This window comes from Anopheles stephensi, chromosome 2, assembly GCF_013141755.1.
Source record: "Anopheles stephensi strain Indian chromosome 2, UCI_ANSTEP_V1.0, whole genome shotgun sequence".
NCBI lineage: Eukaryota > Metazoa > Arthropoda > Insecta > Diptera > Culicidae > Anopheles > Anopheles stephensi.
In genome coordinates this window covers 43516322-43529371 of record NC_050202.1, presented here as the reverse complement: position 1 = coordinate 43529371, position 13050 = coordinate 43516322, and the positions used below count along the sequence as shown (strand labels likewise).

The window sequence follows — 13050 nt, the reverse complement described above, 5'->3', positions numbered from 1 at the left end:
ACTTAACTCTATTATATAGAGCTTCCTGTTGCTGTTTTAATCCTATATTTTTTGCATATTCTCCCGGCTTACTTAATTGATTTCAATAGAAACGTTTTCCGGCTTTACCCCTAATCAATAAATTATCCAACACTTGGCCATGCAATCATACCCCACCAAAGCGTGTGTGAAATCACAACACTATAAAAATGGGATATAATAAAATAAGTGAGCAAAGCGTAAATCGCAAAATGGGGGTTTCCAAACATCGGCACACACGCACACACACACTTCAGTCCTGTAGCGATTGGAAAATCACTTCTTCAGCGAATACATTTTTTATGTGCGACGATCTATTTATTGCGAATGGTCAATCGTCTCGTTTAAACGAATGGGTTTCGGGCGTTTGCACGAAAGCCAAACGGTCAGCGTATAAAATGCACACGAGAATTGGCAGCGCAAACCCGCCATCCGACCCGGAAACAGCACAATCCAATTTGTATCGAACTTGCTGAAATTTATTTTCAGAGCCAAAAGTGGTATCCCACAGACCAGCAACAAATGGACCATGTGGCTGAATGGCTCAGGCACCTTTTTTCCGGCAGACGATTCGTTTAAACCTAAACACAATTGTATTTGCCTCAATCGCCGGGGATCTGGACACCGGAATAAAATATGCCATTATAGCTATCGATGTACCGAACTTCAGTAGCATCACCTGCTGTTACCGAAGGCGAAAAGTCCTCCCGTACATCGCTTCGTACCGGGGAACCGATATTCACACTCTATTTTAATTCAATTAATTTTTCACAAATGCTCTGACAGGATTTCGAGCTTGTGCTGATGTATTTTCATGACTTGTCTAAGTGAAAAAGTAACTTCGATGAGGGCTGAATGGCCGGAAAAAACAGTCGACTATATCAAGCCACCATAGCTGCTGTTTCACATCGACGACGGCTTCGACTCAACCGGACGAGTTTTTGTTGACGTGAAGCGCATTAAATATTTAGCTATACATTTTAAACGGACCCTACCCACTGCTGGAAAAGTCAAGTTTCGTGTACATACAGACACACACACACAAGGACTAGGTGGAATTCCACAAACCATCAGCAAAGGGCGTGCGTAGCAACAATTGTTCTATCAAGCCGAGCCGCCTCGCAATCATTTCCTGATGCATTTGGCTGTACGTGAATGCACACTAAACTGGGAAAACTATTCAGAACATCATCAAACATCAAGTACATCCTCTCGGGATTCACCAATTCCATTCCCAACCCGTGTATAGGTCCCGCGGGAATGCAACTTCTGGATTGTGTACCGCTCCCTAGCTCACTCTATCAAGCCATCGAACAGCTGGTTTTTGGCCGGTAGGCAGGTTGCAAGTCGTGAAAGCAAAACATGCTTTTCATGGATAAAAACCATGAAACAATCGTTGCTCGACAGTGGTCGTGGTGGTGGGACGCTTGATTTCATAAATTTATTAACTCTACTTCCATGGTTGCATTCCTCCGAGTCTGCCGAACCAGGATCCTCGATCCTTTGCTGCTCTTTACGCACACAAACACCCCTAATAACATTATAAATAAGTTTATCATTTTTCCCATCCTATCGGTCTCAGCTAGAAATCTGCGTCCGTTAGCTTTTCCGAGGGGTAGAAAATCACACGCGAAAATGATACTTTCCAAACACACAAACGCGCCTCTTCGACCCATTAATCGGTCACGAATTAAGAAGGGGTGCGAGTGTGTCATACGCTTCTCCATGCCAACAAGTGTACGATTGCGCCTGTCATGCCCATGCAGGTTCCCATGATTTTTGGACCGATTAACTCGGAAGGCTACAGCATATCTGCGTAACTAGACTCCGCTGCCTGGCGTGAAATGGTAGTATATCGTCACGTGGCTGCTGGTGCCACTGCCACGGCTGATTGAGTTGTCTGGTGCGCCAGACCAGAGTTGGATTGCTTCAGCAGAAAGTGAACGGCATGAGTCCCTGGAGGTTTCCCGACTGCAGCACCAACAACGCTGGCGTATGCATCGATCCCAAGACGCGTTGCAGCAGGCATGGTTGGTGCGTGAGTAAGCTAATTGAATTATTTTCTCAGGCGCCATGCCAGGGCCCCGTTACACCCGAAACGTGCAAGGTGTAATGGTCTGGTGGTACAGTGTAATGATTCGGTCGCACATCCGGACGGCCAGAAGATGTCTTGAGTAATTGTCGATTCATTGGCTTGCATGATACAGTGTGTGTTAGATCGGGGAATAAGGTAATTGGACTTGTTTTTGCACGTAATAATATAGAAAACTTTTGAACTTATAACATAAGGTCTCGCCGAAGTTGTGGTAGTGAAAGGAGTTACTAACCGGTAACGGTACCAACATAAAACAGACCTTACCTCTGGACTCGGGATGGAGATCAGATAAAAATTCTTGGCCTGCTTTTTTATCTGATCTCCACTCAAGTTGAGAGTGCTAAATAAGAGGAAGAAGTTGTACAACAGAACAATGACAAGCTTGACAAATTTGAAGAAGACGCTCAATTAACATTGTTATATTTTGCTTCGTTGAATATGCGATGAAGTTTCACTTTCGTTTATCCTTAAATAAATTGGACAGCGTTCATATTATTTTAGAAATCCCAAACGCGCGCAAATTTTTCTCCTATCATCTCCTATCCTTAAGGTCTACGAGTTACCTAAGGCCTAATTTTATTACAAAAAAAAATCTCAACCTCCCGTACCAGTGTCCGATTTTCTTTCGTTTCTCTCTACCTTCATTTGTTTCTCGGCTATTGTTAATGCAAATAAATTATTCACCCGTGCCTGAAGCATCATCCTCCATCAACTAGCATTTCTGCCCTAAATATGATCGGCTAATTCCGGAATGTGCGCATCTACCTTGCGTCCGAAACGTTTCAGGCCACCGGAAGCGTTGATTAAAATCTGGCAAATTGAATTCTTTAAAGATAAATGAATTTCACCTGACGGCGTGAAAAAACGCGTAGCCTCTAAGAATTTCTAAGCATACAACTCTCCACAACAGTTCTTCTACCACCTTTTCAACACCGGTTGTTACAGCGTTCAAGGTGTAGATCTGGTTCTTTCATTTGTATCTTCTATCCAACACAAAACAAAACATAAAATGTAATGGACAGATACAATTGAAAAAAAATCTGTCCATATCAAAAAGGACAGAAGAATCTGCGTTGATTCCTTTATGCTGCAGACTGATCTTTTCGCACAACTGTGATAACTAAAAAACAAAAGGCGACATCCAAACGTCACAAAGAATATGTCTCGTTATGCTTGGAGTGATAAACGCGAAATGTCCAGCGAAAAGATTCACTTGTTTCTATTATTCTTAGTTACGGGGAAAACACGAAACATACCCAGGGGAAAAATTTGAACCCTACCGGTAAACTGCAAACTGTCATGGAAAATACGAAACGGCCCACACTCTGCTCCTGCAAGCCAACGAGCACAACAAGCAATCATTCATCCACATAAATTAATTATAAAGTAATACGAAGCTGCTTCGGGTTCGCAAAGCGGGTCACGATGAGAAAAAGGGGTCTTTTTTGCAGCTCGACCAAAAAGCAGCTCGTCGAAGAAAGAATGAACGATGTTGATCGGTGTTGCTCTTTTGAAGTGGGTCTAGCTTGCTCTGGTATCTCGCACCGTACGAATTGCGACCCCTGTTTTGGCTATTTTCACCCCGTGCGGCCTTTGTAATCGTTAGTGCTGCACAGTTTCATCTGGTGTGAAATCTACACGAACGAACCACACGCACCATACCGGCAGCGAGATCGGCGCGCGATTAGATTGCAACGAAAAATATGTCCCACACCAATAATCAGATCTCGCGTATCTTTCGTGCGCTATGGAACTGATGCCTGAAGGATTATTGGTACATAAGCTGCACCTTAACCACCGTACACAAATCATCGTTTGTACTCACGCCGATCAAATTACAAAACTAGATGAATGTTTGTTTGACCTGTCTTTTTTCACATGCAACGACCTGAATGACGTTGGGCAAGTGGTCCCCGAGCAATTGCTACATTTACACTGGACAGCACGTGTTGGATAGGCAATCATTGGGTGCTCCGCTATCAGTGTCAGTTTGATCAGGCAGTCTGACAAATTAATAATTCCTAAGAGGACCTAAATCCGATACAGTTCTCCCTCAATGATTATTTTCTGGAGGATTATCATTTCCAAGTCGATTCTTGAACAATTATAAAGGTATATTAATGGTGTAATTTTGTATTATATGATAAGTCCGTATGTAGAGCTGACTACTTTACTACGGGTAAAATTAAGTAACAGAAATCCAAAACATGGCAGGCCTATACCTCTCGAGGATGTAGTGCCAAGTAAGAAGAAGAAGAAGAAGATGATGATGATAAGTTCAAGGGTTGGCCTAAACACTTGACGGACATGTCAAAGAGAGGGGACCAGCAATTACAACAGCTCTGAGCTTCAAGCAACGGTACAATGCATATGGCCCACGTTTAAGATCTACGGTATGAAAAATACTTTTTTTATGGCATTTATAATATTTGGCTACGAAGCGGAGGAATATACCCAGAAAAGGGTATCCTTGGAGGTAGTTCGGTGGCTGAGGCGATAACCGCGACAGGATTAGGGTTCAAATCCCATCCGGACCGCCGCTCCGTACTTGGGACTGACTATTTTGCTACGGGTAAAATCGAGTTACAGAGAGACTGAAATGGTAGACCAGGCTTTTGAGGTTGTAGAGCTAAAGAAAAAATATATATAATTGCCAGTTTGAAGCTATTTTCAATGTACGAACTATTTTCATATAAAATTATGAACGACTATCCGAAGAGTTGACCAATCAGCCGCGCCCAGTCACGTACAATTATTGCTGGACAGCCGTGCCTCAACTTATTCTAAAATGTGCAATGTTATTCAATTTACTCCGAATGGTAAAGAATGCAGTCACGATATCTCCACTTCATCTTCTACATGATACATACAGATATGGTAACATCATTTTAAGAGATAGACCCTCTGCCTCGACATGGTTAACTCCTTGTTTCGATGCCTCCATGCAATATTCTTCCCATTTAAATAAAAGAAAACATAACCTAAACTAACCGGAAATCCCTTCGAAACTATCATCATACTTCCGTAAACAACTCAACAAGCCACGAGCAACGGCATACTTTAGAACCGATTCATGCTTATCGCTGGGAAGGGAAGCTAATTCACGTCGGAAGAGCGTCATAAAAAAGAACCCATAATTTGACCCATCCCAGACTACCGCCAAGGACGATCGTCCACTGAGTGAACCTTTCAATTAAGTTGCACCACATGCACCGCCCGGCAGCCCGACGCACGCAGAGACAACTCAATTTCAGTTATCTTTTTTTTGTGATTCTTAATCGACGTTTTCCGTCCTAATCGATGTCGCTTGCTTTACCAACCAGCAGCAGAAGAAAAAAAGCCAGAAAATAAACATTACGCCCTCTATGCTTCAACGTGACAAGCTGTCTTTGACTTTATCTTCTATTATAATACACTTTTGTTTTTGCACGGTCCACGGTTTACTTGAACCTACCAGGAGCAAATACAACACAACATTATTGAACATAGTTGCGGGCTGCAACCTGTACCTGCGCTTGGCTACCGGAAACAGCATGCCCTGTAGACGACGAAAAGCGTTCGAGAGGATTCGGGGACAACAGGGACATCGTGCCAAACTTCAACAAATGGATAATCGTCGCTTCTTCCTCCGGACTCCGGAGTGGATCATTACCAAATCATCGTTGGCGTGCTGCTTTCGAGGATAGACGTTGCGCAATGAATGCGGTCACGTGGACAATCCCGGAACGTGGCACCTGCTTCCGCAGATTTAGCGTGTGTTTAGTTTTTTTTTTGTTTCGTACTTCATCTTCGATTGACTGACTGTGACTGGGGAGTGATGACGGCTGATGGATAGGTTTTTAAGCAATTTTCTGACGAGGATCACTGTTACCGGACAATGCACCGCGCTTGAAGCGCAATTCGTCGTCGACCGGACGACCGTTGGCCAAATTACCGCCGATTCCACCGTTTCCGTTGCCTTCGTCAGGATCCATTAGAAATTGTGGTAAAATGAAGGCGGATCCTGCTGACTCGGAACTATCGTAATTGTTGCTACCCAGCTGGAACGCATCTTTAGCGAGATGCCCGGCAAACAGATTAGCGATGCGAAGATCACAAGGGTTCCGCAGAAAACGGCGCAGTAATGATCTGGGTGAAAGGAAACAAACGATTAAACTCCTACTATCGATCATATTTCACAGCCGTCTCGTTGGTACATACTTTTCATTTGGTTTTAGAGAGCTTAGTGCTCCGGGGGACACGCCGGACACCAATCCCTGGTTAGCAACTGGTTCCATCGACGAAGATCGTTTGCCGTTTGTCCATCCACGGGAGTACTGAAACGTTTGGGCGTTCACCAACACTACCAGCCCGACCAGTAGAAGCGCAATCTTGCGAGTGTGTAGCATACTGAACCAGATCTGATGATTGGATAATATGATTGAATCTATGCTTCTTTCTTGTAACCGAGCACGAACAACTCCACCTTCAAATGTCACAATAACGCTTAACACCACTTCTTTTTCAATGTTTTATCACAATTCAAGCACTAGTTTTTCTTCAAACTGTGAATGACAACGAACCACCATGAGGCTTCACTTTACACCAGCAGGATGCAACAGGTTCCAATCGACGACTGTCGCTATTCCAAATCCTATCTGACACTGTCGGCTAAATCGTGTCCAACGGCAGCCTTTTATACTGTTCCGAAGCATCTTCTTCCTGTCTACAGTATCGGTCCTCCCTGGAGCGCATCAAACTCAAATCGCGTTCGACGAAATCACGTACTGAAAACCGCCTTCCGCCCGCCGTTTTGTCCTGTCCGTCCTAGCCTTCCGATGCGGTACACGCATGCACGCATATTATCTTCAGCTGGGAAACACCAAACACCTCCCACAAACAACCGACACACTTCATCGCCAACAGGAACGGATCAGCATATCAAAGTCAATCAATTAAAGTGAATCGGATTGTGGTGAGAGTTAAAATTATGCAAATAGCACGACCAAACAAAAATCCACCAAAACCGCTCGTATGCGTACGCGAACGTCGAGTACGCGAACCGTGGGGTGAGGTTGGCTCCATATGCCATGGATACGCATCTTGCTGCTCACCCCCACCCACCCACACACACACACACACAAGAAGCAGAGTAGCATCTTTGATCCTTGTTATTATCATACGCCAGCAAGCAGGAAAGGCTGCCGTTCTCCCCGTCTGTGACGCTGTGAGTATCAGGATAAGGGATGGGGCCTTTCAGTGGGATTGAAAAACAAAGGCAGCTAAATTACGTTCCCCGGATTTGTTGACGTGCCAACGATAAACGAAGTGCAGCACGGATGGTAGCGGATCGGCAGACAGACAGGATCAAGGTCTGTTGTTGAGAAAGCGCAAGACGTATCATTTGCATAAGGGTATAGATAACCGAAGGAATCTTACTTCAATCTTAAACAGTTCTCCACAAGCTAAAAGTGGTGAGGCATTTGAAGCATGGTGCATGGTGGTTATGAGTAATTAAGGGACTATTGTTGATCCATAAATATCGATGCCCTGCCATTTCATCTTGGAAACATGTATGCATGACGTTGTACGGGTAGTTGATTTTCTACACCGGTCACATCTTGCAAGAAGGTCAGCTTAGTTCGATTTAGAAATATCTTTCCATTTCGTATGCTAGTAGATAATAATATTTTTTCCTTGTTGTGCACTAAGCTTCAGCTTCAGAAAGGTATGATTCAGTTTTCTTCTTCCTTGGCAGTATACAACCTTGCAAGGTCTCGGTCTGCCATTTCTGGCTTTCTGACACTTGATTTTACCCGTAGCAAAGTAGTCAGCTCTGCGTACGGGGAGGCGGTCCGGATGGGATTTCAACCCCGGTCCTGCCGTGTAAAGACCGGCTTCGCAGTCGCCTTGGCAATCGGACCGCCCTTTCAGTTCAGATTCAGTTTTACCAGTATTTAAAATTGACCACGTTCTTGACAATAAGAGGTAATAATATCGGATAATATTGACACACTGACCTACAGATCCCATCCAGGCCGCCTCCCCGTACGTAGAGCTGACTACTTTACTACGGGTAAAATTAAGACACAGAAAGCCAGAAATGGCAGGTCGAGATCCTCGAGGTTGTAGTGCCAAGGGAGAAGAAGAAGAAGACCTACAGATATTTTCCTGGTTATGGTTATTTCCAGTGGAATATGGAAGCACGTTGTTCAAGGGAATCGTGCCTGCTATCCCCTTACCTCACTCTTGCGATTAAGAAAAATCCAACAACATACGAAATACACTAATATGTCCGGTAGCCTGGCACAGGATTTTGGTTCATAGCTTCTTCCGTTTGATGGCCACAGCTGTGATATGGGATCAAAGCATATATTTTGAAATTAAACTACAGGAAAAACTATGAATGGTATACGATTTGAGAGACCGCCAAACAAATAGCCAAAAATACATAATTTCGGGATGTTTAACACTATTGAATGTATACGGCTAAGCTTTACAAAAAGAATATTAACTTTATTTGTAAAACAATCATTACAAATACCTGAGTAACAAGGAAAATAGGATCGCTCACGCGTGGAATATTAGCATTTAGAGATGCTCCTCTTTAATCACCGACTTACCTTCACTGTTGCGCGAAATGCGATAGTAATTTTCAAACTTTTCCAACTTCGTCACAAACTCCTCATCGTGCGTGATCACAATCAACAAAAAGTGACCTCCTTCCCGTTCGGAAACAATCCGACGCAAAGATTCGCACAGCGACTCGATGTTGTCTCTGTCCAAATTGGTCGTCGGTTCGTCCAGTGCCATCACGCCACAGTTGCTGCTAAACGTTTCCGCCAGCGCCAAACGTATGATGAGCGAGGCCAGTACCTTCTGCCCAGCACTGCACCGACCTCGCATATCGATCTCCACATCATTCTTTGCCTGCACGACACCGTACGTATATGCGCGGCGCTTATCCGACCGTTCCGCTACACCATCGTCCATCGTATTGATGCGTATGTAATCGATATCGTTTCCGCGATAGATATCACGCCACAGGGAGAAAATTGTCCGATTGATCTCCTGCATCTTTTCCGTGTGATATTCGCGCAATGCACTTTCGAGTGCGTCCCGGTACTTCTTGATGTCGCTTATGATTTTTCGCTGCACTATCGACTCGCTCAGGGTGGTGATATAGTTGCGAACGGCATTGCGATACTCGCTGCGATCCAGCTCCTTCCGAAGCTCGTTTAGCTGACGCTGCAGCTCACCGACCTGACCGTTAAGTTCGCTGCGCTTGGCCTGCAACCCATCGCGGACATCGATCAGCCGGTCGCGCTCTTTCTGTGCGCTGCCCACCTCCATTTCTCCCATATTCTTAACCAGCACTGCTAGCTCAGCTTCCAAATCAGTCGTTTCACGTATCAAACGCTTTAGGTCACGATTGTCAATCAGGTCACGTTGCTGTAAATGCTGATTGGCAATGTCTTGCCGAAGCTTTTCGATATTTTTAGCTTTACATTCCATGGTGCGTTTCAGCTGGTCCTGCTCCTGCTGTACCTGCTCCTTTTTCGTCTGCAGACGACTCAACTCGGCACTCAAATTGAGTGTCGCCAGTTCTTCTAACTCACACCCCAGCCTAACGATTTCCGTCTCCTCCCAACGCAACCCATCTAACATTTTGCGTAATTTTTGAAGTTCTCTGTTGTTATGCTCCTTGGTGCGCTGCTTTTGTTCCAATTCCTTTTGCAGTTGTATCTTCACTGGGTTAAGTTGTGATTCTGCGTCTTTCAATTCATCGCCTAGGGTACAAATTTTCCCACCCAGTTCATTAACGTTCGCACGCTTCTGATCTAATGACTGAACCGATTCCTGTAACTTCAGCTTCTTTGACTTCATCTGATTGTTGCGAGACTGCAGGTTATTGAGCTTTTCCGTCTTTGTATCGATCGTGTTCTGCAGCTCATCCACCAATTTGCGCTCCGTCTTAAACTTACCACGCATCGTTTCGCGTTCCGACTTGAGCGATTCAATGGTGACGCCTTCAGGAATGCTTGTGCCGAGTTGCGACCGTAGCTCATCAACACCGCGCTTCATGCGTTCCAGTTCGCTACCAAGCTTGTCCAGCACGCTCATATCACCGACAATGGTATTAATAAGCTGCATGTTGGCCGTCGGTTCCGACACCGCAAGCTGATACTCTTCCAGTTCGTCCGATGCGGTGGTCAATCGCTTCTCTGTTTCCTGCAACTGCTGTTTCAGCTGCGGCAGCTCTTTCTTTTGCTTTTCCAACCGTTCCGAGATGGGCTTCAAAGCGAGCAACTTATCATAATCGGAACGATCCTGTTTTAGCGTCCTTTCCAGCGATTCAATCTTCTCGGGCAGTCGTCGAATTTCGTCCGACAGCTTGCCACTGACGTCGTGAACATCTTCATTCTCCAACCCCTTCTCGCACACCGGACAGCAGTGATCGTTTTCGATGTTGGAGATAAACTTACGGTACAGCACTACAGCCGATCGTGCTTCGCCGTGCTCCATGTTGTTTTTCAGAATCTTTTCGTTTAGCTTTGCCAACACTTCCTCGTAAGCATTGCCCCGGCACGCGCTATAAATCCTTTCCTCCGCATCTGCCAAATCACGCTCCAGCCGTTCGAGTTGATGCTTTTGGCTTTTGCGAGTAGTTTCCATTTCGGTCACAATCGCTTGTGCACGGCGCATGTTTTCGTTCACGTTTTTAACTTCTTTTTGCAAATCATCGTACAGGTTTTGTAGATTGCTCTTGAAGTTCGATTCGATCGTGCGGTCAGGAAAAAGGCGACGTAAACTATCCGCATGCTTATTACGCAATCGGCGAAGCTCCGTTTCACGGCCCGTACATTGCTGCTCTTTCAGTGTTAGTTCCTGTTCCTTGAGCGCTACTGCGTCCAGCGAGCTTATGCGCTCTTCCAAACGATCAAGCTGATCTTGCAGCTGATCGCGTAGCTGCTTCCGTTCACCAAGTTCCTTTCTCATTTCCGGCAAATTGGCAGCTTTCACCTGTGTTTCGTACTCTTGCTCGAGTCGATTGATTTCATCGATCAATCGTTTCAACGTTTCTGCAGATCGTTCTATTTCAGCCACTTCACGCATTGTTTGCAGTTTTTCTCGTTCTAACTGATCGATTTGCTTGCGCTTCGAAGCACAATCACTTTCCAGCGTAGCCTTGGTTTCGCGCAATTTATCAATGCTTTTTTGAGCCCGTACATCTTCTTCTTCGAATGTTTTAGTTTTAGATTGTACATCTTTCTCCTGTTTCTGTAAAGCGTTCCGAATCGAGTTAAGGGCCGATTCGATTACGTTGGCGCCGACCGAAGCATCCCCATAGTCATCGGACAACGGTAGCGTAAGTTTATCGCCGAGTGCCCTAATCTTTTTACCTCGTTCAATCTGAAGCTCGCGCTCTCGTTTCTGTTTTTCGGCAAGCTCAATCTTTTGTGCTTCGATCGACTGTAGCTTGTTCTGCAGTGAACGATCCTGCGATTTGATTCGTTGCAGTTCCGATTCATCCTCTTCCAGCTCGGCATGTTTGGACGCAGAAGTTTGCTGGAATATTTTGATTTCCACCTCCAACTCTGGCAATGATCCTTCGAACAGTTTTTTTATCTTTGACTTTAGCTGTTGACTTTGCTCATGCTTGCTCTTAATCCTAAAACGGAAATCGAAATGAATAATTGAACTGTCGTGGATTGAATAAATCTACTTACTTTGAGCTAAATTCTATCTTTTTAGCCAACAGTGAAGAATATTGGCGCTCGACTAAAGCCAGCTGCTCCAGCTTAGTCTGGATCGGCTTGATGTCGCTTTCCAAGTCCTCAATAGTTTGGTTCAACTTTGCCATTTTTCGATCACCATCTTCCAGCTGCAATTGTTTGGATTCTGCTTGCGCTTTGATATTCTGCAACAGCTTCAAATCCCCCATCTTTTCCTTCAGCTTCTCATTGTATTCTTTGCTGATTTTGATCAACTTGTCGATGACCCGGTTGTACTCGGTCGTACCGAAGATAGCATCGAACTTTTTCTTCAACTCTTTTGGCTCTTCCAGCGGCCAACAGGAATCTTCCTGGTGGCAAAATATCACGTTGTTCAATATGGCCTTGGAAACGCCCATTGCGTCGCACATTTCGTTGTTTATGTCCGCTACACGGGACCGGGTCATCGTGATCTTCTCCTTCGTTTGTGCATTCTCCATGGTGATAGTCGAATCCATCGTTTCAAACTTTGGGTTCTTGCCCTTGTGTGTTATTTTCATCGAACGAATGGCCGTTACCGTGTTGCCGGTGAAATCCTTTACCATTAGCTTCACCTGCCCGAGGCTTTCCACCGTGTTGAATATCTTTGGGTCGTGCACAAACCCGACACCTCGATAGGTGCCCGGTGGAACTTCTCCGGTCAAACCATACTTCAGACACTCGATGATAGTCGTCTTTCCACATCCATTTTGACCCACGATCAATGTTAGGGGTGACCGAAAGTTTATTTGCTGCAAGCGAACAGTCAATTAGGTTCGTTATCGTTAACATTCGAAGCTGTAGGTAAAGGCCACCTACCTGAACATCTCCACGCTCAACGCCAAAACTGCGTATTCCTCGTATTTCCAGCTTATTTATCGTAGACATTGTATATCGATTAGCTCCGGTAGACGGCCGTTGTCGGTACAGGAAAAATCACGGATTGATCGGAAAAGAAGCGCCAAGATTGTGTACAGCTTGACAGCATGATTTTCGCACTCTGTCACGGTCATCCCTCTCGTTCTTTGAGCCGTGCTAGTGAACAGTGGGCTTCACGAATCACATATTTTGGCCAAGTTATTGTATTCTAAGAAGGAATTCCAGAAATATGTTTGTTTCAAACTAAAACAAGAACAAATATGTCCAAAATTTTAAGAGGCTCAAAACATTTCACAGAATCTTAAATTATGCGCATTTATAAAC

The 13050-nt window shown here is 44.8% G+C and overlaps 2 protein-coding genes across 3 annotated transcripts; both read right to left on the bottom strand.

Moving 5' to 3' along the window:
• Nucleotides 1-2517: 2517 nt before the first annotated feature.
• On the bottom strand, nucleotides 2518-6776 carry LOC118507540 (pro-corazonin-like). Of its 2 annotated transcripts, XM_036046118.1 has the most exons (3): nucleotides 6579-6775; nucleotides 6314-6513; nucleotides 2518-6241 (listed from the first exon to the last, which is right to left on the bottom strand). In XM_036046118.1, exons 2-3 carry the CDS (start codon nucleotides 6499-6501, stop codon nucleotides 5953-5955), a joined length of 477 nt encoding a protein of 158 aa, XP_035902011.1. In that variant the 5' UTR covers nucleotides 6502-6513; nucleotides 6579-6775; the 3' UTR covers nucleotides 2518-5952. The 2 variants fall into 2 exon arrangements, with proteins under 2 accessions (XP_035902011.1, XP_035902012.1); XM_036046119.1 differs by having other exon boundaries at nucleotides 6314-6776.
• A 1811-nt stretch (nucleotides 6777-8587) lies between these two features.
• LOC118507536 (DNA repair protein RAD50) lies at nucleotides 8588-12869 on the bottom strand. The gene is made up of 3 exons (XM_036046113.1): nucleotides 12667-12869; nucleotides 11824-12599; nucleotides 8588-11765 (listed from the first exon to the last, which is right to left on the bottom strand). The coding sequence occupies exons 1-3, from the start codon at nucleotides 12733-12735 to the stop codon at nucleotides 8684-8686; spliced, it is 3927 nt and encodes a 1308-aa protein (XP_035902006.1). The 5' UTR covers nucleotides 12736-12869; the 3' UTR covers nucleotides 8588-8683.
• Between the last annotated feature and the right edge of the window lie 181 nt (nucleotides 12870-13050).

Excerpts from the sequence above, each read along its gene's own strand:
- LOC118507540 (XM_036046119.1), bottom strand. The coding sequence starts at position 6,501 with ATGCTACACACTCGCAAGATTGCGCTTCTACTGGTCGGGCTGGTAGTG. Across the intron at positions 6,242-6,313 it reads TCTCTAAAACCAAATGAAAA|ATCATTACTGCGCCGTTTTC; the intron begins GTATGTACCAAC and ends CCTTTCACCCAG.
- LOC118507536 (XM_036046113.1), bottom strand. The coding sequence starts at position 12,735 with ATGTCTACGATAAATAAGCTGGAAATACGAGGAATACGCAGTTTTGGC. Across the intron at positions 12,600-12,666 it reads TTGAGCGTGGAGATGTTCAG|CAAATAAACTTTCGGTCACC; the intron begins GTAGGTGGCCTT and ends GTTCGCTTGCAG. Across the intron at positions 11,766-11,823 it reads AAGATAGAATTTAGCTCAAA|GATTAAGAGCAAGCATGAGC; the intron begins GTAAGTAGATTT and ends TTTCCGTTTTAG.